Source organism: Gopherus flavomarginatus, chromosome 16 (assembly GCF_025201925.1).
Source record: "Gopherus flavomarginatus isolate rGopFla2 chromosome 16, rGopFla2.mat.asm, whole genome shotgun sequence".
Lineage (NCBI taxonomy): Eukaryota > Metazoa > Chordata > Testudines > Testudinidae > Gopherus > Gopherus flavomarginatus.
Window position 1 is genome coordinate 3,634,075 of NC_066632.1, and position 24,821 is coordinate 3,658,895.

Sequence of the window (24,821 nt, forward strand, 5' to 3'; positions counted from 1 at the left end):
TTCACTCACTTTCCGTCTCTAAATTTCTTTCCCTCTCTCATGCCAGAGAGTAAAATTGATCCCCAGCTCATGGTCTGTCCCCCAACTAACTCCCAATACAAGAACTGTTTTGAGGGCTTACGGAGCAACGGGACTCTAGGTAGCTCCCTGTAGATGGGTGAATTTCACCCCCAGTGAATGTTACAAGGCGGGGGGATGGGGGTGTTCAAAGGGGCTAAAGGACAGTTTTGATTAAGAAAAAAAAAGTCTTAGTGGTTTTTTTAATTTAAATTTTAAAAGTTAAGTTCATTTTGGGCCTATGCCATTTCTCAGTGCCTATTTAATAATTTTTATTAATATTAGATCAGGGCCTCCGTTGTGCCAGGCGAGCGCTGCACAGACACACAGTGAGACACAGGCCCTGCCCCGAAGAGTTTTCTGTTACATTTGTTTACAATCAAGGCCTGATCCTGTGAATGATGAACAAACTGCGTGGCTGGTAGGATCACTGACAATACGAGGGAGAGGCAGCAGGCCAGAGAGATTGTGTGACCTTACGCATGGGGCACTGCACTAGGTGTCAGAACACCAGGGTTCTGTGCCTACCTCTGCTAGCAACCTTGGGCTAACCAATTTGCGCCTCAGTTTCCCCTTACAGGTATTGAGTGTGAGCTGGGTAGGGACTGTCTCTTACTCAGTGTCTTTGCAGCTGAGGGTCTGATCCTACTATAAGAAGAAGAAGCCAGATGAGCGTATTAGCAGTTAGGAGGTGGAAAGCCGGGCAAAATTATTTGATCTAAACTTTTTTTGGGGTGAAAAATATAGATTTGATGACGCCGCCCCAACATTTTGCTAATTTGTGTTGGTTTTGCAGCACTGTGTCCTTTGGGGAAAAAAATTAAAACAAAAATCTCCCCCCCTCTAAATGTTTCAGATTTAAACAATTGTTTTGTTTCAAAATGGCCTCATTTGATTTTTAAAAGTTCAAAGAGGCTCAAAATTGAAGCGAGATGGTTAATTTCAAGTTGACCGAACCATTTAGTTTGACCCCAAATGAGTTTTTCTCCCACCTCAGATTTTTAGATTTTTTGGCAAATGTCATTTTCGGTTAAGTCCCAAATGAATTCCTCCCTCCAGATTTTCAGAACTGGGAGTGAACCAAGAAATCCTTTTGTCGCCCAGCTCCACCTAAGGGTAGGGTTTCTAGCTGTGCTAAATGCCTGTTTCCCCATGGGAAATGAGATTAATCATGGGGGGAGAGACATTTTGCGCCTGTCCCAGGGTGCATGCCCTCAGAGCCAGCGGCAGCAGCCCCTGAATTAGCATGGCGAGGATGTCAGATTGAGTGGGAGCCTTTGATGTCATTTATGATGAAGGCAGAGTGATTCTCTTGGGAATTTCAAGTCCAGGCAGTAAGACAGGTCTAGGGCTAATTGGCACATGCAGGCTTTGAATGCACACGTACTTGGCTCCCTGGCCGGCAGTGGGTGTTGCAGCCGATCCCCACGCCCAGGCTGTAAGATCTGGAGGGGAATGGGTCTAGTGTGTTAGGGTGGGGGTGGGGGTGGGGGAGGGCTGGGACTCCTGGGGTCTGCTTCCCCCTCCGTTGCTGCCGCGCTGTGTGACCTCAGAGCGCCAGAGAAGTCCACCTGCTCCCCGTTCTTCAACGTCCCCATGTTTAAAGAGGACAATGATGCTGAATGAGTGAGGAGGGGTGTGTTGGAGGGGTTGACTGAACTCAGGGAAGAGTTTTTGAGCTGGGCAGAGGGAAGGTGTCTGCGAAGGGTAGACTGTCTTTGGTGCAGACGGGATCCCCTGGGGGCAGACGGACTCCTTGATTTATTGTGTTCATTAGACCATGCTGGTGGATTTATCCCGTGTATGTCAGGCCTGGGCAGGGCTGAATGGGCAGAGACTTGTGAGAAAGTTGCCTCAGAGGAACTCAGATACTGCAGGTACCTGTGCTTGGCTCTCGATGTTTTGGCTGGAGTGAGCGATGAGTTATCGATCTCCAGCTTTGGTTAGTTGGGGACAGGCTGTGCCCATATACCTGTGTGAGGGTGCCACCGTGGGCATGAGACCGCATTCAAATGTCACTATGTGCCTCAGTTTCCCCACCTGTAAAAGGGGGGAATTCCCAGGGAAGGGGTAGGTTCCCCATCTCTTGATGCCTTCCAATCCAGCCTGGCTGCCTTTCTGGGAGACGCTTTAGTTCCTGGGCTCAGGACAGGAGGACCTGGCTGACATCGACTGTTCTCTGTTGGTCAGGTCAGGCTAGTGGATCTACTGCTACCTGCTGGCCTTGGACTCCAGGAAAAGTGGGGAGAGCTGCCCTTCCTAGGCTGGCAGAGAGGGGTTCAAATTGTGGGGCTCTCCTTTGCGGTGTGACTAGAACCGGCCAGCTCAATCAAAATACCCCTTTCCCCCAGTTCAGAGATTCTGCACCCCTCCAGCAAGACCCCTGCCACCCGCTGCAGTTTCACATCTCGGCCGCCTGATGGGGTTCCCCCACTTCACAGTCTGACGTGCCCCAAGGGCTTTGGGCAGGGTTGGGGCCTGGTATGGGTTTGTTCCTGACCGCATGGCCGAGGGTTTCCCGCTCTTTTATCTGAATAAGGAACACAATTTAAAAGATGGGGGCTCTTAGTGAAAGTTATGCAGCTGGGGTTAGTTTTGGGGGGGCAGGAGGGAGAGCTGTGGGGTGAGGGTCTGATCCGTGGGGATTGCTTTGGCTTTCCCATACACAGTCTCCTGTTTGTGTCCTACTCCACAGCTTGGCCAGGCTGCATCACAGCCTCCTCTGCTTCTCCATCGTCTCTGCACCCCAGCTCCCCCCACCCTGCACCCTCACAGCCCCCTGCTCCCCCACCCCCTCTCTCCCCAGCTGCACACAATCACTTGCTCCCCCTCCCCCCCTCATTTCGGTACTCAACTGAGCCTGGAACAGTCTATTTTTCGAAAGCACAGTCGGCGCCGAGTCGAGCGATGTCCCTCCCTAATCCCCGGAGCTCCCCCGTTACTCTCTCGCTAGTAAAGATATTTTCTTATTAAGTGGGGGGGAGAGGGAAAAAGTGGAGGGGCCTCCAATCTGTTCCATATGTTGGACAAGCCTCGTTTCAGATTTAATATTTTCCCGCTCCCAAAAACAATAAGGAGCCCGGGCCAAGTGCTATATTCTAAGAGGAAGTGTTGGCTCATGGCTGGAGTATGTGACATGCTTCGGGCACAGGGATTGTACATGTATGTGTAATAAATCCCATGTGCAGAGCACACAGCAGCTTTTCCTTCCCGCCACGGCTGGAATCCTGAGCGAGAAGGTGTTGTTCGAAATGCTCCCATGCTCGCCAGAGCTGGCTGGGGAGGGGAGATGGGGCCGGTAGATTTCAGATCCTTACCAGCGTGGTTGCGGCTGGAATTCTGCTGGCGGGATCCTGTATAACAAGAGCAGCTTTGCGACGTTTTTCATCCCAAACTTCCATTTCCTTCGAGAAACAGCCTGTGGTTGGCAAATGAACCATTTGAGACCCGCAGAAGAGCTCGAGGTAGCTCAAAAGCTCGTCTCTCTCCCCCACAGAAGTGGGTCCAGTAAAATATATTACCTCCCCCACCTCCTCTCTCTGATTTCCTGTGTCAACCCGGCTCCAGCACCCCTGCCTAGTTTCATTTTGGTCAATTTCTGAAGTTTTGATGGGTGGGGGAGCCATTTCTCCGCTTTTGCTCCTCTCCCCCAAAGTTTTCTATTTAAAAAGGCAGAGAAAAATCCAACAACCAGACCTCCAACAGTTTTGATTCCCTCCCCCCACTGGAAAATGTGGAATCTTTTCATGGAGCGGGGAGCGTCCTGATTTAAAAATCAGGAACCGTATGAAAATATTGGCCAGCCAGCTCCGTTAATGACTCACCATGATCAAAATATTGGAGAGAGAAAAACTAACAATATTCGGTTATAAAAAGGGGGGGGATTATTCGCTCATTTGTCCCGTCCAAGTAAATAATACTCTCAATTTAAGAGCCCTGCAGTAGCAGATGTGGCATAAGAGCTTGGTCTCTCATAGAGATCAGGTTAAGCCCTGATGCTTTAGCTCCCAGGCTGTCTGGCTTGGCGGATAGAGCACTGGGATCCTGGACACCTGGGTCCTATTCCCAGCTCTGGCACTGGTCTGCTGGGCGACCTCGTCAGTTGCTTCGGCCCAGCTCCTCCAAGGGGTCGAGGTGCGTAGTTCCCACTGGAGTTACCTTGGGGGAGCTGATCCCATTCCATGGAAACAAATGAGCTTTGCCCTTTACTTCAACGGGAACAGGGGCAGGCTCCGGGAGAGACAGATGCCAGATGCTTGGAAGTCCCAGCTTAAAGCATCATTTTTATTGTGCTGGAATTGTGGTAGTGCTCAGAGATCGGGCCCTCACCCGAACGACAACCCTTGCTGTGAACAGCTGCCACGTTTATCTGGCTTGCTATATGGCCCCTATAAATGGGGCATCTAGGCACCACCTGGTCTTTACTGTATTTACCCTCCCCCTCATCCCCACCATGGGGCACAGCCCTGTTGTTATACCAGTTTTAGGGGTGGGGAAACTGAGGCACACAGTGGGTAAATGACTTGTTGTGATGGTGCTGCCCGTGGGAGCCAGCTGAGGTCACTCAGTTATGGTGAACTGCAGACAAAACGGGGCAGGGAAACCCCAAACGCTGGTAGATATTTCAATGCTTAGTTTACCAAGCCGGCACAAAGCAGCTTCTGTAGCACCTCACTGGTTACTCAGAAGTCCAAACAACACAGTTCCCTTAAAGTGCCCAGCCTCAGGCCTCCGTCCAGACACACTTGTCAAACAGATGATGATGATTCCTGAAAATCTTATCTCATCATATAAAAGAAAAGGTTCTTCCAATCCCAAAGGATCAGCCACATCCCCAGGTTCAATTATAACTTTGATCTTACCCAAAATACACGCTTATGGCCAATTCTTATTAACTAAGCTAAAATTTATTTAAAAAGAAAAGAGAGAGAGTTGATTAAAAGATCAACATACAGACAGACTTGAATTCAATTCTTGAGGTTCAGATATGTAGCAGAGATGAGCTCGTAGTTGCCAAAAATCCTTTTAGAAATAGTCCATAGGTTACAGTCCAATGTCCATATTCAGGGTGGCTCCAGTCAGTGACTGGGGATCTCAATCCTAGTGGCTTAAGGTTTCCCCCTCTTGAAACCCAAAGCAGATCTGAGATGCAGAAGGATCGTGTCCCGGGGTTCTTACACATTTCCAGCAGCCCTTTGGCCTGAGAAAACAATCGGCTGAACTCTCCTTCTCCCAAACATCCTGGCAATTAGCACAGGGTCATTTATCCATTAAACAGTTCAGATACAGGTTGCCACAACCTTCAAAGAGACACATAGACAATAATACTATTTCACTCAAGTAACATCATAAAAGTTAATACTCCTTTTTTGATCTTTGAATTAAAGCTATAGCAATAGACAAGGCTTGTTTGCTGATATCCCAAGCCCTGAGCAAACACCTTCCCTTCTATCTCTAGCAATGCCGACTTGCATTTCAAAGCTCTGTTCATTTACAGTTTTTCCTGACAAATCTCTAAAGTTGGGCCATGGCTCAGGTCAGTCTGTGAGTTGATTAACTCTTTCTGGCCCTGTCACCTTTCCGTGAGATATTATATCACACTCATAACATCGCACTCGCCCAAACTCAGGTGAGCAGTCTGTGTCGGAGCAGGGAACAGAACGCTGGGCTCTCTAGTGCTAGGCGAGCACCCTAACCACTACGTTGTGCGATTGTCGAGATTGCTTGCTTGTTCGTTGATTCTGAGACCAGCAGAGACCAGCCCTTTCAGGATGGGGCAAAATTTTGCAACCAAAACTTTCTCTCTGTTAAAATTGAAATGTCATTTTTTTTCCAATTTTTGGATTTTCCAAAAATGCTGAGAAATGTTGTGTCAGGTTCGGCCCCAAACTATTTTTTAAAACTAATTGTTCAGAATTGGCAACGAAGCGAAAAACCCACCATTTGCCCAGCTGGGTTTATCATTAGGCGCCTTATGGCCGCAGATAGGAACCCGAGTCATGGACCGAGACCTTGTTGGGTGCGGCGCTGTGTGAACGCCTAGTCTGACAGGCCACTGGGCCTCCCTGAAGTTATTGAGACAAATGGCACCAATAGGGTGTAACCAGCGCGCAGGGAAGGGGCAGCGAGGCCAATCCCGAGCACGCCTGATCATGCCACCCCCGAAAGCGCGAGACCAATGTAAAGATCACAAGCTCAGCTTTAAAACAATCAGCGCTTGGTTTTTTGGGTGTGGAACCATTCAGAGGGATAAAGGGAAGGGGGCTCTCCTGCAGTCCCAGGGGCTGGAAACTGACTTTGAAAAACAACTGACGGCTGCAATCTCATGACTCCCAGAGCTGGGGCTTTAAGACAAATCAGCGTGGAGAGTGGGCAGCACAGAGTACTAGGTGAACGAGGTCTTTTGGCTCCTTTATCATTTGATTGGTTGCCTTTGAACTTTCACTGGGCCAAAATGAATTCTAATAGGAATGTGAGTGAGGATGTACCTTGGATCAACCTGCCACCAGCCCGGGCAGGCCAGGAGCCCCCAGGCTTCTTAAAACTTGACCGGCTTTTTGTTAGTTAGGCAACATTTTCCATGTGCACATCGCTCAGCAAAGGTGACGGTGCGGCTGTCTATATAACCCCATGCCCCCCTGCCTGTCTATCTGTCCAAGTGCTTCGATAGCTCCTAGCACCAGAGTACGTGAGTGTTGGCAAGTGGCAGAGAGTGCTAGCGGGGCTGTGTGTGATGGAAAGGGAGTCGAGAGACCCCGGCTCCACCACGGACCTGCTTTGGGCAGGCCCAGGTGCCTCTCTGGGCCTCACTTTCCCACCTGTGACCTGGGGATAATGGACAATGCTCCTCACCTTCCTTTGTGAAGCACCTTGAGGCCTCTGGAAGGAGCCCTGTGTGGTGCCTGGGTCCCAGGGCTCCCGTGTGCGTGTAGAGCCACAGGCAAAGAATAGGAGCAGCCCGTGGCCGAGGGAATGAAGGGAGAAATACCCAGCTAATCCTGGCAAGTGACCTGCCCCCCACGCTGCATAGGGAGGTGCCCCCCCAAGGTCCCTGCCAGTCTGACCTGGGGGGGAATTTCTCCCTTGCCTCACTTAGGGGGATCAGTTAGACCCTGTGCATGGGGCAAGAACCAGCCAGCCAAGCCCCTGAGAGAGAGATTGCTCAGAGCCCTGGCCAGCCCTGATTCTTTGGGGTAAGGAGATAACCCCTCCCCCCAGAATACATGGGGGAATCCCTTGCTGAGCCCTGCCCCCCATCCCAAGCACCCCCGCCATGTAACTGCCCTGCTGTCATAAATGGGATTAATAATTAATACGGAGTTAGTTGGGTCTTCTCTGCCTGTGCTGGGTGTTGGCTAATGTCAATTGCTGCTCCTTTCGGAGAGGCTAGCCTGGGTGTTTTCTGTTCAGCAAGGGCCCAGGGCTGGGCTAGCAGGGGGCTGTGGGTCAGGATTGGGGGGCACTGGTGGAGCTGTGTGTATGGGGGAGCCCAGGGCTGGGCTAGCAGGGGGCTGTGGGTCAGGATTGAAGGGCACTGGTGGAGCTGTGTGTATGGGGGAGCCCAGGGCTGGGCTAGCAGGGGGCTGTGGGTCAGGATTGAGGGGCACTGGTGGAGCTGTGTGTGTGGGGAAGCCCAGGGCTGGGCTAGCAGGGGTCTGTGGGTCAGGACTGAGGAGCACCAATGGAGCTGTGTGTATGGGGGAGCCCAGGGCTGGGATAGCCGGGGGAGAGATGCTGTGGGTTGGGATTGAAGGGCACTGGCTGAGCTCTGTTGTGGGGAGGTGGCTAGGGCGGGGATAGCGGGAGGTCTGGGGGCTGCGGTTCGGAATTGAGGGGCTCTGGCGGAGCTCTGTTGGGGGTGGCTAGGGCTGGGATAGCGGAGGGGCTGGGGGGCTGCAGGTCAGGACTGAGGGGCTCTGGCAAAGCTCTTTTGAGGGGGGCTAGGGCTGGGATAGCGGAGGGGCTGGGGGGCTGCAGGTTGGGATTGAGGGGCTCTGGCAAAGCTCTTTTGAGGGGGGCTAGAGCTGGGATAGTGGGGGGGCTGAGGGGCTGCGGATCGGGATTGTAGGGCACCGGCTGAGCTCTGTTGGGGGGGCCCTAGGGCTGGGATAATGGGGAGGCTGGGGGGCTGCGGGTCGGGATTAAGGGGCATTGGCTGAGCTCTGTTGTGGGGGTCTAGGGCTGGGATAATGGGGGGCTGCGGGTCAGGATTGAAGGGCACTGGCTGAGCTCTGTGGAGGGGCTTAGGGCTGGGATAGCTGGGGGGCTACGGGTCGGGATTGAAGGGCACCGTCTGAGCTCTGTTGGGGGGCCCTAGGGCTGGGATAGTGGGGCGGCTGGGGGCCTGCGGGTCGGGATTGAAGGTCACCGGCTGAGCTCTGTTGAGGGGGGCCTAGGGCTGGGATAGTGGGAGGGCTGGGGGCCTGCGGGTCAGGATTGAAGGGCACTGGCTGAGCTCTGTGGAGGGGCTTAGGGCTGGGATAGCTGGGGGGCTACGGGTCGGGATTGAAGGGCACCATCTGAGCTCTGTTGGGGGGGCCTAGGGCTGGGATAGTGGGGCGGCTGGGGGCCTGCGGGTTGGGATTGAAGGGCACCGGCTGAGCTCTGTTGGGGGGGGCCTAGGGCTGGGATAGTGGGAGGGCTGGGGGCCTGCAGGTCAGGATTGAAGGGCACCGGCTGAGCTCTGTTGGGGGGGCCTAGGGCTAGGATAGTGGGGGGGGGCTGGGGGGCTGCGGGTCAAGATTAAGGGGCACCAGCTGAGCTCTGTTGGGGGGGGCCTAGGGCTGAGATAGAGGGAGGGCTGGGGGGCTGCGGGTCGGGATTGAAGGGCACCGTCTGAGCTCTGTTGGGGGGGCCTAGGGCTGGGATAGTGGGGGGACTGGGGGGCTGCGGGTCAGGATTAAGGGGCACCATCTGAGCTCTGTTGAGGGGGCCTAGGGCTGGGATAGAGGGAGGGCTGGGGGGCTGTGGGTCGGGATTGCAGGGCACCTTCTGAGCTCTGTTGGGGGGGGCCTAGGGCTGGGATAGTGGGGGGGCTGGGGGCCTGCGGGTCGGGATTGAAGGGCACCGGCTGAGCTCTGTTGGGGGGGCCTAGGGCTGGGATAGTGGGAGGGCTGGGGGGCTGGGATAGTGGGGGGGGCTGCGGGTCAGGATTAAGGGGCACCGGCTGAGCTATGCGTGGGTGATTTGCTGCTGTATTGGGAATCTCCAATTCACCCCCCATATGAAGAGCTTTCAAATAAAGAGCCGCCTCCCCCGCTGCACAAAGCGCTCGGGGGGGGGGCGGAGATGGGAGGCGCCAGGAGCATGGCACAGAGCTGGCAGGTCCAGGCACAATGAGACAGACACTGGCATCAGAGGTTTGGCAGTGAAGAGGGATCGGGGGGAGGGGCACAGATGGTCTCTCTTTTACCCCGAAAGGTGAGGAGATGGGCGGGAGAGGCCTGGGAATGGGGGTGCTCCAGGCACACACGAGCCCGGCAGGGGAGAGGGTTACCCAGTGACCTCCCTCTTTGGCAGTCGTGCCACTTGGGGACTGGGGGTGGGCGGGAGAGACCCTGGCTCCTTCCTTGGCGTGTTGTAAAACCCGCTCCTTCCCGGGCCTCCAGCTGCCCCCCATCCCCCAGCCGCAGGCGGCTCCTGGCATGGCTGGGCATTCTTTGGGCATCGGCCCAGTTAGGAGGAGCTGGGCAGGGGAGCAGCTGTGAGAGCCGAGGATGCCCCCCCCCCCGCACAGAGAGGGAGCAGCCTGTGGAAAGTTGAAGCCGTTTTGAATGTGTGTGTGTGTGTGTGTGTGTGTGTGTGTGTGCATGCATCCTCGGCTGAAACCAGACTCAGCTGGGGGCAGAGACAGGCTTGGCTAGTGTAGACGGGCATCAGGAAAGCTTCTGACAATGGTCTGCTGGTGCCCCTCGATCCTGACCTGCAGCGCCACTGCTATCTGAGCCCTGAGCTCCCCGCTTCCCTGGGGCTAGAATGCTGGACTGGGACTCAGGACACCTGGGTTCTCTTCCTGGCTCTGCCACTGGCCTGCTCGGCGACCTTGGGCCAGTTGTTTCCCCTCTCTGTGACTCAGTTTCCCTGTCTGTACAATGGGGATTATGCTCCTAACCTCCTTTGTAAGGTGCTTTGAGATTGACTGGTGCAAAGGGATGATGATTACTCCCCAGCTCATTCCAGCCTCGGGGGTGTGGGAGGGAAGGGTTGTTCCTGGCCCCTTGGTTGGTAGTTGGGGGTGGGGACAGATGGTTGCAAGGGCTGGACTAGGAGATGATGTGTTTCATAGACCTCATTCCCCTTCCAGAGCTGGGACCAGAACCTCTAACCGCTAGGCCCCACTTCCTTCCAAGGCCAGGAGTCCTGACTTGGGGCCGAGCCCTGGCCTGGAACCACTGTCACTTTGGGTTTGATTTATGCCCAGTGTTAATGCAGTGGCAGAGCTAAGATACCAGCTTAGCATGGTGGGGGGCACCCACAACCACTCCACAGGGGTGCATAGGGGTCACTGTCTAGGGTTCTCCCCACCAACGTGGAAGTGGAGGGCTTTGAGTGGTAAGTCTGAGACCCCTTGAACTCAGAGCACCGGCACTTGGGGTCTGCAGCCAGGTTGGTGGCTGAGTTGGGGCTGGGATGCGTGAGGGGGGCTGCCGGGGAAGTGTACCCCCTGGAGCCTGCCCCAGAGGGACTCTCATAAGCCCTGCACCCTGCTTTGCTCTACTGGTTGGGCTCCCCGGGGGCCTGGAGGTGCCGGGGGAGTTGACTAATTCCATGCCACTTTGCCTTAAGCATGAGATGAGCGCCCCCTCCCTCCAGCAGGCTCAGGTCCACATGGGGTGGGGGTAGGGAGCAGCCCTGCAGCTCCCTGGGTGGGATTGGGATGGCCAGTGGTGTGGATCCAGGATGGCTCTGGCTCAGGGCTCTTTCCATCACTCACTATGCTGGAGGTACCTGGCACAGTGCCCCTCTCGTGGTGGGACTTGCCGATAATCACAGGTTCCTCCCAATGGCTGGGTAATTGCAACTGAGTTGATCAAGAGCCATTCGTGTCCCAGCAGCCACCTGAGGAAAGGGGCTGCCCTGGTATCGCATCAAGATTGGGGAAATTCCTGATTCCTTCCACTGTGTGGGACCTTCCGTGGCACCTTGTTCATCTCCCCCCACTGTGTGGAACCTTCCGTGGCACCTCATTCATCTCCCCCTGCTTCATGGGACCTTCCCTGGCATCTAATTCATCTCCTCCCACTGCATGGAACCTTCTGTGGCACCTCATTCATCTCCCCCTGCTTCATGGGATCTTCCCTGGCATCTAATTCATCTCCCCCCACTGTGTGGGACCTTCTGTGGCACCTCATTCATCTCCCCCTGCTTTGTAGGACCTTCCGTGGCACCTCATTCATCTCCCCCTGCTTCATGGGATCTTCCCTGGCATCTAATTCATCTCCTCCAACTGCGTGGAACCTTCTGTGGCACCTCATTCATCTCCCCCTGCTGCGTGAGTCCTTCCGTGGCACCTCATTCATCTCCCCCCACTGTGTGGGACCTTCTGTGGTATCTTGTTCATCTTTCCCTGCTGTGTGGGTCCTTCTGTGGCACCTCATTGGCCTTCCCCGCCCTCCCCGAACTGTACATGGGACTTTCCTAATCCCTGGGCAGTGCTGCCTGGGAGCTCTGCGCCCCTACTGCCGCCATGTGGCACAGAGCCCTCTGTCTTTTATGCAAGCATTATGGCAGCACTGCCAAATGTGCTGAGCCTGGCCCTACAGACCGTGGGCACGGGGGCCCCAGCGAGGAAAGGCTTACCCACTCCTGTTGGCTGGGCTGAGCCAGGACACTGCTGTCTTCGTGCGCCAGCCCCTGTATGGCGCGTCTTCTTCGGCACCGAGTGGTGACAGATGGCAGGAAAAGCGGCTCCTCCAACTCTGCCCTGGCTCACTGGGCCGGGTGCCTGAATTAAAGCTGAGCCCCGCTCCCCAGCAGGCTTGGTGCCGCAGCAAGGAGCTAAATAAAACAAGGGAGGCTCAAAGAGCCGTGTCCCAGCCCCTCCCCAGAGGGGGCGCATTGCTTGGCCCTGGCACTGCCTGGTGCTGTGGCAAACAGCTGGGCTCGCAGTTGGAAAATTGGGCCGCCAGGAGGTGGGGGCAGCCTCAGTGCCTGGGCCTTGCAGCAGAGTTAATGGAGAGGGTGGTGCCTGGGTGCCAGGGGAAGGAGCTGACTCAATGGGGGCTTGTATCTGAGACCTCCCCCGCCTCAGCCCCCCATGTCAGCAGGGGGGGCTGGTGAGCATGGGGAGCTCAGCTCAGCAGTGGAGGCAGCATGATGCCAGCAAATTCCTCTCCTGGAGGATGCCAGACTGCCTGCTGGGTCACTGCTGGCCAGGCCAGATTGGGGGCAGCGCCCCCTAGAGGGGAAAAGCCCCATGTGTAAGCCACCTGCCCAGGATTTCCCAGGATTGTCCATTTTTGGACGTAGCTGTCCTGGATGAAATGGGGTTTTCTACCTCACAGGTGGCAGCCCTACCCATGTCCTGTTCCCCAGCTCCCTGAGCCATCCAGTCCCCCTGCCGTTGGGCCAGTTTGGAGCCAGCGCCCCCGAGAGGGGAAAGGCCCCATGTCTCATTCCTTGCTTCCCAACCTGTTCCCCTAGACTCCGGCCTGACTGACACGTTCCCATCTAACGTGTGTCCTTCCCCACTGTAGCTCGCTGACCAAGAGGCGGATGGGGAGGACACAGGCCAGTTGACCTGGCATTGACCCCTGTCCACTCCCCCATTGGTCATGGAGCCAAGCAGCCCCTCAGGAATGACTCCCCGGGGAGATGGCACGGGAGTGGGGCACGATAGCATATGGGCTTCTCCTTCCTCTGCTGCCCCCCTTCCCCCGCCTGGCACAGGAAGGGGAATCCCAGGGCTGATCGTTAGCTGCACAAAGGAACAAGAAGTGGTTATGGCAAGGGGCAGGCAGGCAGGACGCCTGGGTTCTGTTGCAAAGAGTAGGAAGGGGGTGGTCTGGAGCTGGGGCTGGGAGTCAGGACTCCTGGGTTCTATCCTCAGCTCCGGGGGAGTGGAGGCTGGTGGGTTAGAACTGGGGAAGGGGAGATGCTGACAGTCAAGGTTTTTTAGTTCTCTTCCCAGCTCTGCCCCGTAACTCACTGTGATCCCTTCATTGCTCTGTGTCTCAGTTTCTCCATCTGTGAAAGGAGACTGATTTTTCCTGACTTTGTGAGCATGTGCATGGGGGTCGGTGCTGAAGTGCTCAGGGCAGATGAATATCCAGACAATGAGCTGGGAATTGCCCTTTCTCTGTGCGCGGTCCCAGGCCTTTGACAGGACAGATTCCTCCTATGTGACACTGAGACCCAGGCTGGGAGTTGGGAGAGTGGCTAATGGACCCAGTTCAAAGCAGGTCCAGGCACTATAGTGCCTTCAGCTCCAGCACACAACCCAGCCTGAAAGACCAAAAGGCCAAGCCAGGTCTGGGTGGACATTTCCCAAGACATGGAGGCAGCAGTGCTCAGGTCCTTGGTCGTGTGCCAAATGAAAGGCACCTCATGTGGCCTCTCTGGGTGTGTCTACACTGGAGCTGTCAGTGAGCCTCCCGGCCAGGATAGCCAGACTCACGGAAGCTGCCTGGAGGTCAGGTGGGCCCAAGCTGCTGCCCGAACCGCAACATCCACAGTGCTGTTTGTCACACACCAGTTTGCCCCTTGCTCGTGCGCGTCTGTCTCCCTGGGGTCACTCCCACCTGCAGTGTAGACACACCCTGGGGGCTGGGAGGGAGATGGGCTTACCCATAAGGTAGGAATTTGCCAGATTTCGGGAGGTGTTCCCATCACAAAAAGTCTAAATTGCAAATTTCTGTGAACCGAAAATCTGAAAAAAATGACGGCGATTGGGCCAAGTGAAAGGAGTTCTTTGGGTAGAAGCTCAAACCGGTTCCTTCCCACATGGGCCTTTTTAAAAAAACAGCTTTACATTTTTTGAACAGTGAACTAACTACTATTTCAAAATGCAAAATGGTTTTTGAATTTAAAACTGGACCGTTGCATTTTGACAATGTCGTGCCTTTAACCCCTCCAAAAACCAGAATGGGGAATTTGTCCAGAGCAACCTATTCCTGGGAAATGTTTCGCTATTGACAAATCAACTTTTTTCAACAAAAAATAAATGTATTGGAAAATTCCTAACCTGTTCTACACCTATGTGTGTCTCTAGGACACCTCCTGTGCATGTGTGTGTTGTGTATTGTGGGTATATCTTCTGTGTGTACTCTGCATGTGTTGTGTGGATGTGTATCTAGTGTGTATCCTGTTCGTGTTTGTGTGTGTGTATCTTGTGTGTATCCCATCTTTGGGTGTATACTCTGTGTGTGTGGTGTCATCTGTGTCTGTGTGTGTTTGTGTGCGCCTGCACAGCTAGAGTGTGTCCGGTCTGTGTGTGAATCCCCTCTGTTTATCTTGTGTGTGTATATACCATTTTCAAGAGAGTAAAAGTGAGGATTTTACATACAGAGAAACATACACCCCCTCACCCCCCCCCCCCCCCATCTGGCCACTCCCCCGGCGCTCACACCCAACCTGCTGAGTGGGGTAGCCTTTTCCCCTTTCTGCCTTCCTATCCCTCCCCCACCCTCTCACCTTGGCAGCTCTTGGATCCATGCTTGAAACCCTCTCTCCACATCAGAGCCCCCCCTCCCCTCCAGTTTCTGCCCCAGCAACTCAGAAACAAAGCAGAGCTTTCAATTGGGGATATTAAGATGAAACTTTAGCCCTCTTCCCTCCTGGTAATTCTAAACTCCCTGCTTTGAGTTGCAAGCACACTGTTGTCTCCTGGAGCAAACGGGGTGGGGTGGGGGTGGGGGTTAGCCAGTGTCTCAGCAGTGGGGCACTGTTGGAAAGAGAGGGCACAAGCATGATGCCAGGAGAAGCCACTGTGGGAGGGGATGGGCATTAAGGGGGCTGATGCCTCACAAGTCCGCTGACCCCCCTGAGCCCCAAGCCAGCCTTCCAGGCTAATCCCTGAGAGCAGCCAGGTGCCCCTTGCGAAGACACCTGGTTCAGCCCAGGGTGAAATTAACAAACTTGCCTTCAGCCCTGCCCCGACTGCTCTCTGCTCCACACTCCGGCTGAGGGGAACGGGGTCTGCCTGCTTCCTGCACTGGATTCCCATGGGGCTCGCCAGCGGGGCACCCAGTGTGACCAGGGGCTGGCCAAGGGGCTGGTCAGCAGCAGGTGCAGAAGAGCAGGAAAGACCCCTTCCCCCTGGGCTGGTAAAACAGTATCATAGGGAAATCCAGCAAGAGGGGAAGGCAGGGCTTGGCTGGGCAATCCCTGGCACCCCACTGGGGATCCGGTGACTAGAATGGGAAACTGTCCCTCTGCCTGCTATTCCCATCACCTGCCTGCCCTTCTCCAGATACCTAATTTCCATACCCATCTATCCATCTCCATACCCAACCGTCCGTCACCATCCCCATCCATCCATCTCCATATCCATCCATCCGTCTCCATACCCAACTGTCCGTCACCATCCCCGTCCATCCATCTCCGTACCCATCCCCATCCATCCATCTCCATCCTCATCCATCTCCATACACACCCATCCATCTCCATACTCATCCATCCATCTCCATACACACCCATCCATCTCTATACCCATCCATCCGTCTCCATCTCCATCTATCTCCATACATACCCATCTGTCTCCATACCCATCCATCCGTCTCCCTACCCAACCGTCCGTCACCATCCCCATCCATCCGTCTCCATACCCAACCATCCGTCACCATCCCCATCCATCCGTCTCCATACCCATCTATCCATCTCCATACCCAACCGTCCGTCTCCATATCCATCCATCCGTCTCCATACCCAACTGTCCGTCACCATCCCCGTCCATCCATCTCCGTACCCATACCCATCCATCCATCTCCATCCTCATCCATCTCCATACCCATCCATCCATCTCCATCCTCATCCATCTCCATACACACCCATCCATCTCCATACTCATCCATCCATCTCCATCCCCATCTATCTCCATACACACCCATCCATCTCCATACCCAGCCATCCGTCTCCATCCCCATCTATCTCCATACACACCCATCCGTCTCCATCCCCATCTATCTCTGTACCCAACCATCCATCACCATTCCCATCCATCCATCTCCATATCCATCCATCCAATCTCCATACACACCCATCCTTCACCATCCCCATCCATCCATCTCCATATCCACCCATCCAATCTCCATACACACCCATCTGTCTCCATACCCATCTATCCATCTCCATATCCAACCGTCCCTCACCATCCCCATCCATCCATCTCCATCTCCATCCATCCAATCTCCATAGACACCCAAGCATCTCCATATCCGTACACACCCATCCATCTCCATCCCCATCCATTTGTCTCCATCCCCATCTATCTGTCTCCATACCCATCCATTCGTCACCATACCCATCCATCCATCTCCATAGCCATCTATCTGTGTCCATACCCATCCATCCGTCTTCATCCCCATCTCCATACACACCCATCCGTCTCCATCCCCATCTATCTCCATACACACCCATCCGTCTCCATACCCAACCATCCGTCACCATCCCCATCCATACGTCTCCATACCCATCTCCATCCCCATCCATCCAATCTCCATACACAAGCATCCATCTCCATACCCATCCATCCGTCTCCATACCCATCTATCTCCATCCCCATCCATCTCCATACCCATCTATCCATCTCCATACCCATCCATCCATCCCCATCCCCATCTATCCGTCTCCATACCCATCTCCATCCCCATCCAATCTCCATACATACCCATCTGTCTCCATACCCATCCATCTCTCTCCATGCCCATCTATCTATTTCCATACACACCCATCCATCTCCATCCCCATCTGTCTCCATCGCCATTCCCATCCGTCTCCATACCCATCTCCATACCCATCCATCCATCTCCATCCCCATCTATCTCCATACACACCCATCCGTCTCCATCCCCATCTCCATCCCCATCTATCTCCATACGCACCCATCTGTTTCCATACCCATCTCCATACCCATCTGTTCATATAATCGCCATATACACCCATCCGTCTCCATACCCATCTATTCCCATACCCCCCTCTATCTGTCTGTCTGTCTGTCTATCTATCTATCTATCCCCATCCACCCCTTCTATCTATCTATCTACACAACCTGTCAGTCTACCTAGTTCCATACCCCCCCATCTATCTATGTATCTATCTGATCTCCAGAGCCACTCGTCTATCACATGCTGGAGCACACTTTCCCCTTTGCACCACACTAGGGCGGATTGTTAAAATAAAGCCAACCTCTTTAGCAATAAAATAAATTAACTCAAGGACATTTAAAAAACGAGTTTATGAGGAACAGGATTGAGTCCAAGGGAAAAACCTTAACCCCCGCGTTGCCAGCGTGTACATTTTCTCCAGGTCAGTTCCTACAAAGACCTCCCCCCTGGTTTCCCTTGTGTCCCATGGCAGACAGAGTGCGGCCCTTCCCCTGTTCTGTGTTCTCAAGCTGGGCTCCAGCCGAGCTCTGGCTTGCTAGGGGCAAAGATCTGTACAGCGCTGTGCACATCCCATTGCGGGGGGCATAACCCCAACACTCCCCCTCCCAGACCCTGGCCAGGAGCTTCGCAGTGTGAGAAAGTGACGGGCCTGGCCAAAGCAAGGTCCAAGGGGTCGCCTCTGCTTCTGGGGGGGTGGAGGGGGGAGCCCCAGAGCATGTGTGAGATGATGGCAGAGCAGGACAAGCCGGCGATTTTAACCCCTCTCCTGCTTCAAATCAAATCTCGCTGGTCCCCACTGGAGCGAGTTGCCCTGCCTATGGGACGCCTCTGGAATTCGGATTTGCTTCCTTACGGTGCCGGGCCTGGCTCAGCAGCAGGGGGTTTGCAGTGGAAACACGCCTGGGGGGCTAGACCCTTCCAAGGCTGAACAGCCCCAGCTCCCTGGCCAGGCTGCTCCCAGCCCAGCCCGTGCACACACGCCGCAAACCCGAATCGGAGGGAGTCACTCGCTCCCCCGACGGGCTGCAGTGCGAAGGGGAGGGAAGAGCTCCGAATGCGAAGTGTGTATGGGGGGGAGGGGAGAGAGCGGGGCGGGGGGAGAGGGGGAGGGAGCTGAAAGCTTTCTCAAGGCAAAAGTGTTCTCGGTTCCAAACTTTGTCTAAACTTTCACTTTCAGAGCTCCAAGGCGGGGTTACCACTCGGCGGCATGGACTAGAGAGCGAACTGCCGCAGCGTTAGCCATGCAGCCACCTAGCCAGCTGTTCTCCATATGAAAAACAGTTCTGCACCAGTGTTTTTCCAAAAATAACCATGTATTCCCCATACTGCCTGACCCAGGTAACAAACCAACCAACAAACCAACAACAAAAAACAGAGAGAGAGAGAGAGAGAGAGAGAGAAGCAAGTTCTGTTTGTTTCTTTCATTGCTTTTATTTATTTATTTAATTTTTAAAATTTTTTTGAAACTTTGCTGTTGGGTTTGCTCCTGATTTCATGTGGGTGTGAGCCACGCACCAGGCTGTGGCGGTGTAGCTGGGGGGAGATTATTGCTGTCTGTCTGGGCTGTGTTTTTGTTTGAAACAAAAATTCTTCCCCTGTCTCTCTCTCTCTCTCTCTTTCTGCAGAGAAAGAGGGTTTGATGGCATGTTTCCAAGTTCTTTGTTATATTCACTGCACATGGGTTTAGTTCAGAAAATGGCGCGTCTCCCAAATTTATTTCAAGAATTAAAAACCAGAGAGAGAGCGAGCGAGAGAGGGAGGGAGGGAGGCAGGGAGGGGAAAAGGGGCAGAGGGGTTTGCTGGATTAATGCATGCAGCTATGCTGGGGGGGGGGTTGGAGAGGGAGCTGGGGGGGAACTGTACAAATGTAGAATGATTTTAATATTTGTCTTTTGTGTTATGATCTGCACCGCGCGGGGGGTTATTGCGAAGGGTCGGTTGCTAATGCTAGAAGTTGCTCGCGCTTGCAGTGGATTTTGCCTTTCTGTGTTCGGGGCTGTGGGGGGCTGAGATCTTCAGTTGTTAAAAACAACCCGGCCACCCCAAAGCCCAATTTGTCTTTTTGGTTTGAAGTAACCCCCCCCCCCCATTCCGAGCGGGAGCGAAATCCAGGCAGTTCCTAAATGCCCGGGGAAGAATTGCTCCTGGATTGTCTGTTTTCCTCTCCTGTTGCATTTGCACCGCGCTCCCTGCTCGGGGTCAGGTAGGGGAGTTTCCCCTTTCTTGCCTGGCTGGAAAAGTTCGGCACAAAGCCTGGCTTTATTTCTCGGGGGAAAAGCAGCGAACCTGGGGCGGGGGTTGCAATTTCTCGAGAGAGAAGGGAAGCGAGCGTGTGGACGGTGCAAAGTGGGGCGGCGGAGAAGCGGGCGTTTGGAGCAGAGGAAGTTTGCAGAAGCGGAGAGTTGGGAGCTTTCTCCATGGTCGCTGAGCTGGGGGAAGGCGTTGAAATTTACAAGCTGCAAATGGGGGGGGGAGTTAATCAATGCAATATTTCTAACCATGCAAAAAAAAAAATCAGGGGCTGCACCGTTTGCATTAGATCTCTGTCTGTTCTGGATGTGTTGGATTTATGGTCTAATGGGGATGGATTTGACCCCCCCCCCGTGTATAATCTGTGGGGCAAAGAAATGTTGGGTTTTGCTGTTAATGAAAACGGTGGATTTTTTTGGGGGGGGGGAAGGATTATTTTAACTCTTCAGCTCAGAGTTCGCTGAAAAGGCCCTTTATCTCATTAGCTTTGCTGGATGAGCTGAAGTTATGGAGACATTTCGGAGTGGGGGGGGGGGCACTGTCCTGAAATGCAGCTAAGAATTGATTCTGTAACCGCCCAAAAGCTTTTGAATATTTCCACTCAAATAATTAAAACAAAAACAAAAACCAACCCCCCCCCAACCCCAACACTTGGTAACTGAGTGATGGAGAAATTCAGCTCAGCTGGGCAGGGGGGCGAAGCCGATTTAAAACAGGTCTTTGGAACTGATCATGTAACTTCTTTGGCGGGGGGGGGGGTCGGATCCACGAAGGGGGAAAGCGGGAACGAGGTATATTTTTAATGCCACCAGAAGGCAGTTTCATGTAGCGAAGATACTTTGGCTTTTGTCTGTTTCAACTTCCCCGCTCCGCAGCCTGTCCCGTAGCTGTGCAGCGTTTTCCCAGGCGCTCCTCGCCGACCAGGTGGGGGAAAGCAGCGGCTCCGGGCCAGCTCCCAGCCCATCTTTCAAAGAGGACGGTGCCCTAGCTAGTCTCCAGCCCTCCTTGTCCGGCGTCCCCAGCAGGTCAGGTAACTCCTGCACAGCCCTGCAGCAAGAGTGGGGTAGGGAGCCGAGCTCCCGCTCAGCTCGGAACTACCGGCCCCTGCTCCATGCCTCTCTGAAGAGCATTGTCCCATTATTTGACGCTCTTTTACAAATCATCTTACTTTGAAATATTTCACATTTTGTTGTAAGAAGGGTGTGATTGATGCCCTTCAATATCTGACTTCTTTTCTTTTTAAAAAGGACAGTTTGTGTAGTATAGTGTCCTTAAGGATTTAAAAATCCTGGTCAATTACACAGTGGCATGGTTTTTTTTTTTTTATCTAAAGCACCTCAGCCCTGAGGAAATCCAGGGCTTTATTTAAACCCCCCCCTGAAATAACATTGCATTTTTATTGTTTTCAATGACTTTTGCTGAAGCAGGGAGCCAAGTAAATAGGTGGGCTTGTGCGCAGCACCGATGCACAGAAATAGCAAGGCATTTCTGTCTGCTGTTTTCTTCCTTTCCTTTTTGCCATGCTGGCTGCAAATAATGTGAATCACATTTTTGAGGTTTGCCATGGATAGATCTTTCTAATTGGCTGTAATTTCTGTGGTTTGGGGCACTTTTGGAGAGCGCAGTGTAGAAACTTTGCAGATCTGTTTGCTCATTTGGTGGGAACAATGCTGGGGGGGGATATAGTTTTTTCAGTGGCTGGGAATATCTGTTCCTTTCCTTAATCAACAGTAAGTAATAAATGGAGCGGACCATTATTATTATTATTGGTTATGGAAGAGTATCGTGCATTCACTTCAGTTCTACCTTCTTTCATTTTGAATTTGATAAGAGATCAGGAGAATTATTACAATGACAATGAGCATTTGACTTTGAAAGAGCAGCTGGAATTAGATGAGGGTGTTTTTTAACTCATGCAAGTTACTCTGGAGAGTTCCTGGTTGAACAATGTGGTCCCAGGATATTTTATTTTGTTTGTTAAAAAGAGGTGGTGGCTGTGGATGGGCTCCATTAGGTCCTGTACCCTTCAGTAGCAGTTACTATCAGTACCTAATCAATGACTGGCAGTTTTAGGTATGAAAATAAGCAACTAGCGCCCAATGTTTATGGATGAAAACTTCTCTATAAATCTAAGGTATCTGGCATAGTACGTACATCTCTATAATGATATATACACACATGTACGTCTGTGTGTGATAGAGCTAGAAATATATTTTTCTTAGGTATCATGTGTGTGTGTGTAATACAAATACATACATAGATACTGAACCTAATATTTTATTTAGTAATATTTATGTAATATACCGTGTGTGTGAACACATGGATACTGTACTCAAAATAACTTATATTTAAGAATTTATGTAATATGATATAAATTGTATATACACACACACTGTACTTAAATACCCTATATTTAATGATTTACAGATATTAAATATGAAATATAACTACTGTACTTAAGATACAACATGGATGGGTATATGTGTGTGTATTGTATATACATGCAGTCATTTCTGTGATACTAGCCTAGTACCTGGCAATATGTGTGCATGTAATATATAGGTGATACATATGGATTGATGTGTAGGTGAATCGTGCGCGTCTGTGTATAATACATAAAATATCATACATGTCTGTCGGTGGCATGCATATTTTTGCAACATAATGATATATTGTATTACATACTGTAACTAATAGTGGATATCTTATAGTACCTGCTATGCGTAGAGAGAAATGTATTTTGCACAAATAGCATTGTTGATAATGATGAGTCTATTTATCAAGGCATCTCTCTTCTCACTCCGCCACTCCCCACGATGCTCTGGGGTGCCATGTGAACAATTAAAAGACAGTTGTTACCAATAAAACAATAATTGCAACATCATTCCATGGATTAAAACCTTAAAAAACAACCCTAACAAAAAAAAATCAAAGCAAAGAGGCTTTAAAAATCCAAAGCCAAACTAAGTGGGGTCACTTAAAAAAAAAAAAAGTGGAGAGACAACAGCCAACTTCGTTATAATTTCACAATGTTTCGTTAGTTGGGCGGGAATCCATTTTTGGGGGTAACGTGGAAGCGTAAAGATGTAATGTTGTGTCATAATTCCTCCCCCATCCTCCAGGCCAAAATGTGCATTTTTTGTAATGTCACAGGCTTGGAAAGAATATTTTTAGCATTAGTCCTGTATTTTTTATATATATATATATATATATATATATATATATATATATATATATATAATATGCATGTGTGTGGGCCTATATTTCTGTATAATTATCTAGCATTAGAGCCTATATTTTAATGGCTATATAGCTACATCACATTTGGTCTTGTCTTTCTACATACGTAACATTACAAACTTGGCTCGATATTTTAGCATTAGGTCCATATCTGTCTAGCAGTGGAGCCTATAATTATTAATACTTATATGTATCTTAATAACTAGAGAAACAACAGGAGAATCTCTTTGTCTCTTTATCCCCTCCACAGTATCTGTCTGTATTTTTTACAAACTTTTCTAGCCAGGCCTGCCATTTCTGGGATGAGTTTTGGAATACTTTTGGAGGGTTATTTTCTTGCATCTGTTTGTTTTTTAGTTCCTCTCTGTTCGCCCCGTTCTTGGGACCCTGCCAGCTTGCAGAGACCAGTTTCGTTTCTGCCTCAGGGAGGGAAAACCCAGCTTTCTTTTTTGGAGTCACCCCTTGTTTGTGCCCAGTGAATTAAATCCAGCCTGGCAGCTTCCCCGCTGCCCTTCTGCCTCTGCCTGGTTTACTTCTGAACTGATTTCCCTGGTTTCAGTTCCTGGAGCAGAGTAGTTTTTTTCCTCTCTCCCTTTCCTGTTATTAGCGATCTAAAATCACCCCCATCCCAGTTCAACTAGTACTGTCCCTCCCGCTCCCTTTCCTAAAAAAGAGTCCCAAATATTGGACCTGCGGGCCTTGCTGAAGAGAAGTTCTGAACTAGGTTATTGTTGTAGGGCCCAATCCTGGGCGCTCCCATGTCAGCCTCTGGAACTGGATTTCCTGATCTAAGCACTTGGCAAGCCTGATCCTGCTGTCCCGATCCATAGAGGGCCGGATCCTCTATTGGTGTAAATTGTTGCATGATAATAGCTTACGCCAATGATGAATCTGGCCCCAAAAGCTTGGTCTCCCTCTGCCTGCGATGGAAGCAGTCCAAGGCCCGGAGTTTGAAATAATGTGCTAGTTCTGGCTGGCTGAAGTTGGTGGGAGAGACTTGAGAGGGGCAGAATCCACAGAAAAGCTTTTCAGGAGGGACGCAGGGTTATCATGGTGGAGGCGAAAAAATTATCAAACTACTTTCCGTGTCGCTTGTCTTTGGTGCCACTTGCTTTTTAAGTGGCATCTGCTCTGTAAGAGTTTATTTTATTATTGGATGAAGGAGAACTCTCGTCTGCTTACTACCTCTGTTGTATTAACAGTTCTGCAGTTCACTTGGCCCAGTTCCATCACTCCCAAGCGTTGGTATTCTTTTTTTTGTTTTGCTAACAACCAGCTCTGGGTTTTATTTTTTGCAAAGATTTTTTTCCTCCCGATCCCCATGACTTTGCACATATAAAATAAAATACACGTCTGCTACCTAGGAGGAGTTGGAGGAGCTTGTTTGAAATATGGAGAAGGAAGACCAAGAAAGAGAGCCAAGGTGTTGAGTTTTTTGCTTTTTAAGCCAACACTATTTTGGTGGGGACTTTCGAGTCATTGCAAAAATTATTTTTTTTTTGACTATTTGTAATTCTGATAATTGATTTAAATCAGGCAGGTTATTTGTATTTATTTTTGGCCTTTATGTGCTGATATGCACTCTTGTGTGTGTTTGATATAGGGGATGTGTGTATTGTATATAAGTGGGTATGCATGTTTTTATATAATAATAATACTACTTAACTCTTATATAGGGCTTATCAGTAGGTCTCGAAGCACTTTTTATACACACACACACACACACACGTGTATTATATAGATTGTTTTTTATATATCTATCACACGTATGTATTTTTATATATATATATATATATACACACACACACACACACACACAGAATTTGATTTGGAATGTGTAATCGGTATTGTTTTTTGTATGTGGTTAGTGTGTGTATATGTTATATGCTGTGTGTGTAATGTACAAATATATTCAGTATACATCCATGCACACCTATATTATTTGGAACTAGGGTTACCAGATAGCAACTGTGAAAAAATGGGATGGGGGTGGGGGGTAATAGACATCTATATAAGAAAAAGTCCCGACTGTCCATTTAAAAACGGGACATCAGGTCAACCTATATAAAACCATCTATTAAATATTAATGTGTACGCTGTAGACCTTGTGGATAATATGTGGCCCTGTATGTAGTACGTATAGTGTGTTTATGTGATTATACGATATATACATCCTAACCACGCATACAGTAGAACCTCCGAATTATGAACACTAGAGTTATGAACTGACCA

The 24,821-nt window shown here is 51.3% G+C and overlaps 1 protein-coding gene and 1 long non-coding RNA gene across 11 annotated transcripts in view; one reads left to right on the forward strand and one right to left on the reverse strand.

Moving 5' to 3' along the window:
• NFIX (nuclear factor I X) overlaps positions 1 to 24,821 on the forward strand; it is a 219,537-nt gene that overhangs the window by 66,333 nt on the left and 128,383 nt on the right. For 5 of the 9 annotated variants that reach the window (XM_050925424.1, XM_050925426.1, XM_050925422.1 and 2 more), the window contains one exon: positions 18,277 to 18,437. The exons of 1 other annotated variant lie outside the window; for it this stretch is intronic. In XM_050925424.1, coding sequence (XP_050781381.1) covers positions 18,411 to 18,437 — 27 coding nt within the window. In that variant the 5' untranslated portion in view covers positions 18,277 to 18,410. Of the gene's footprint in view, positions 1 to 18,076; positions 18,161 to 18,276; positions 18,438 to 19,243; positions 19,303 to 20,252; positions 20,274 to 24,821 lie in introns of those variants that run through there. 3 more of the 9 variants (XM_050925423.1, XM_050925434.1, XM_050925435.1) reach the window with 3 other exon arrangements.
• LOC127035495 (uncharacterized) overlaps positions 1 to 24,821 on the reverse strand; it is a 167,614-nt gene that overhangs the window by 53,210 nt on the left and 89,583 nt on the right. The window lies entirely within an intron of this gene.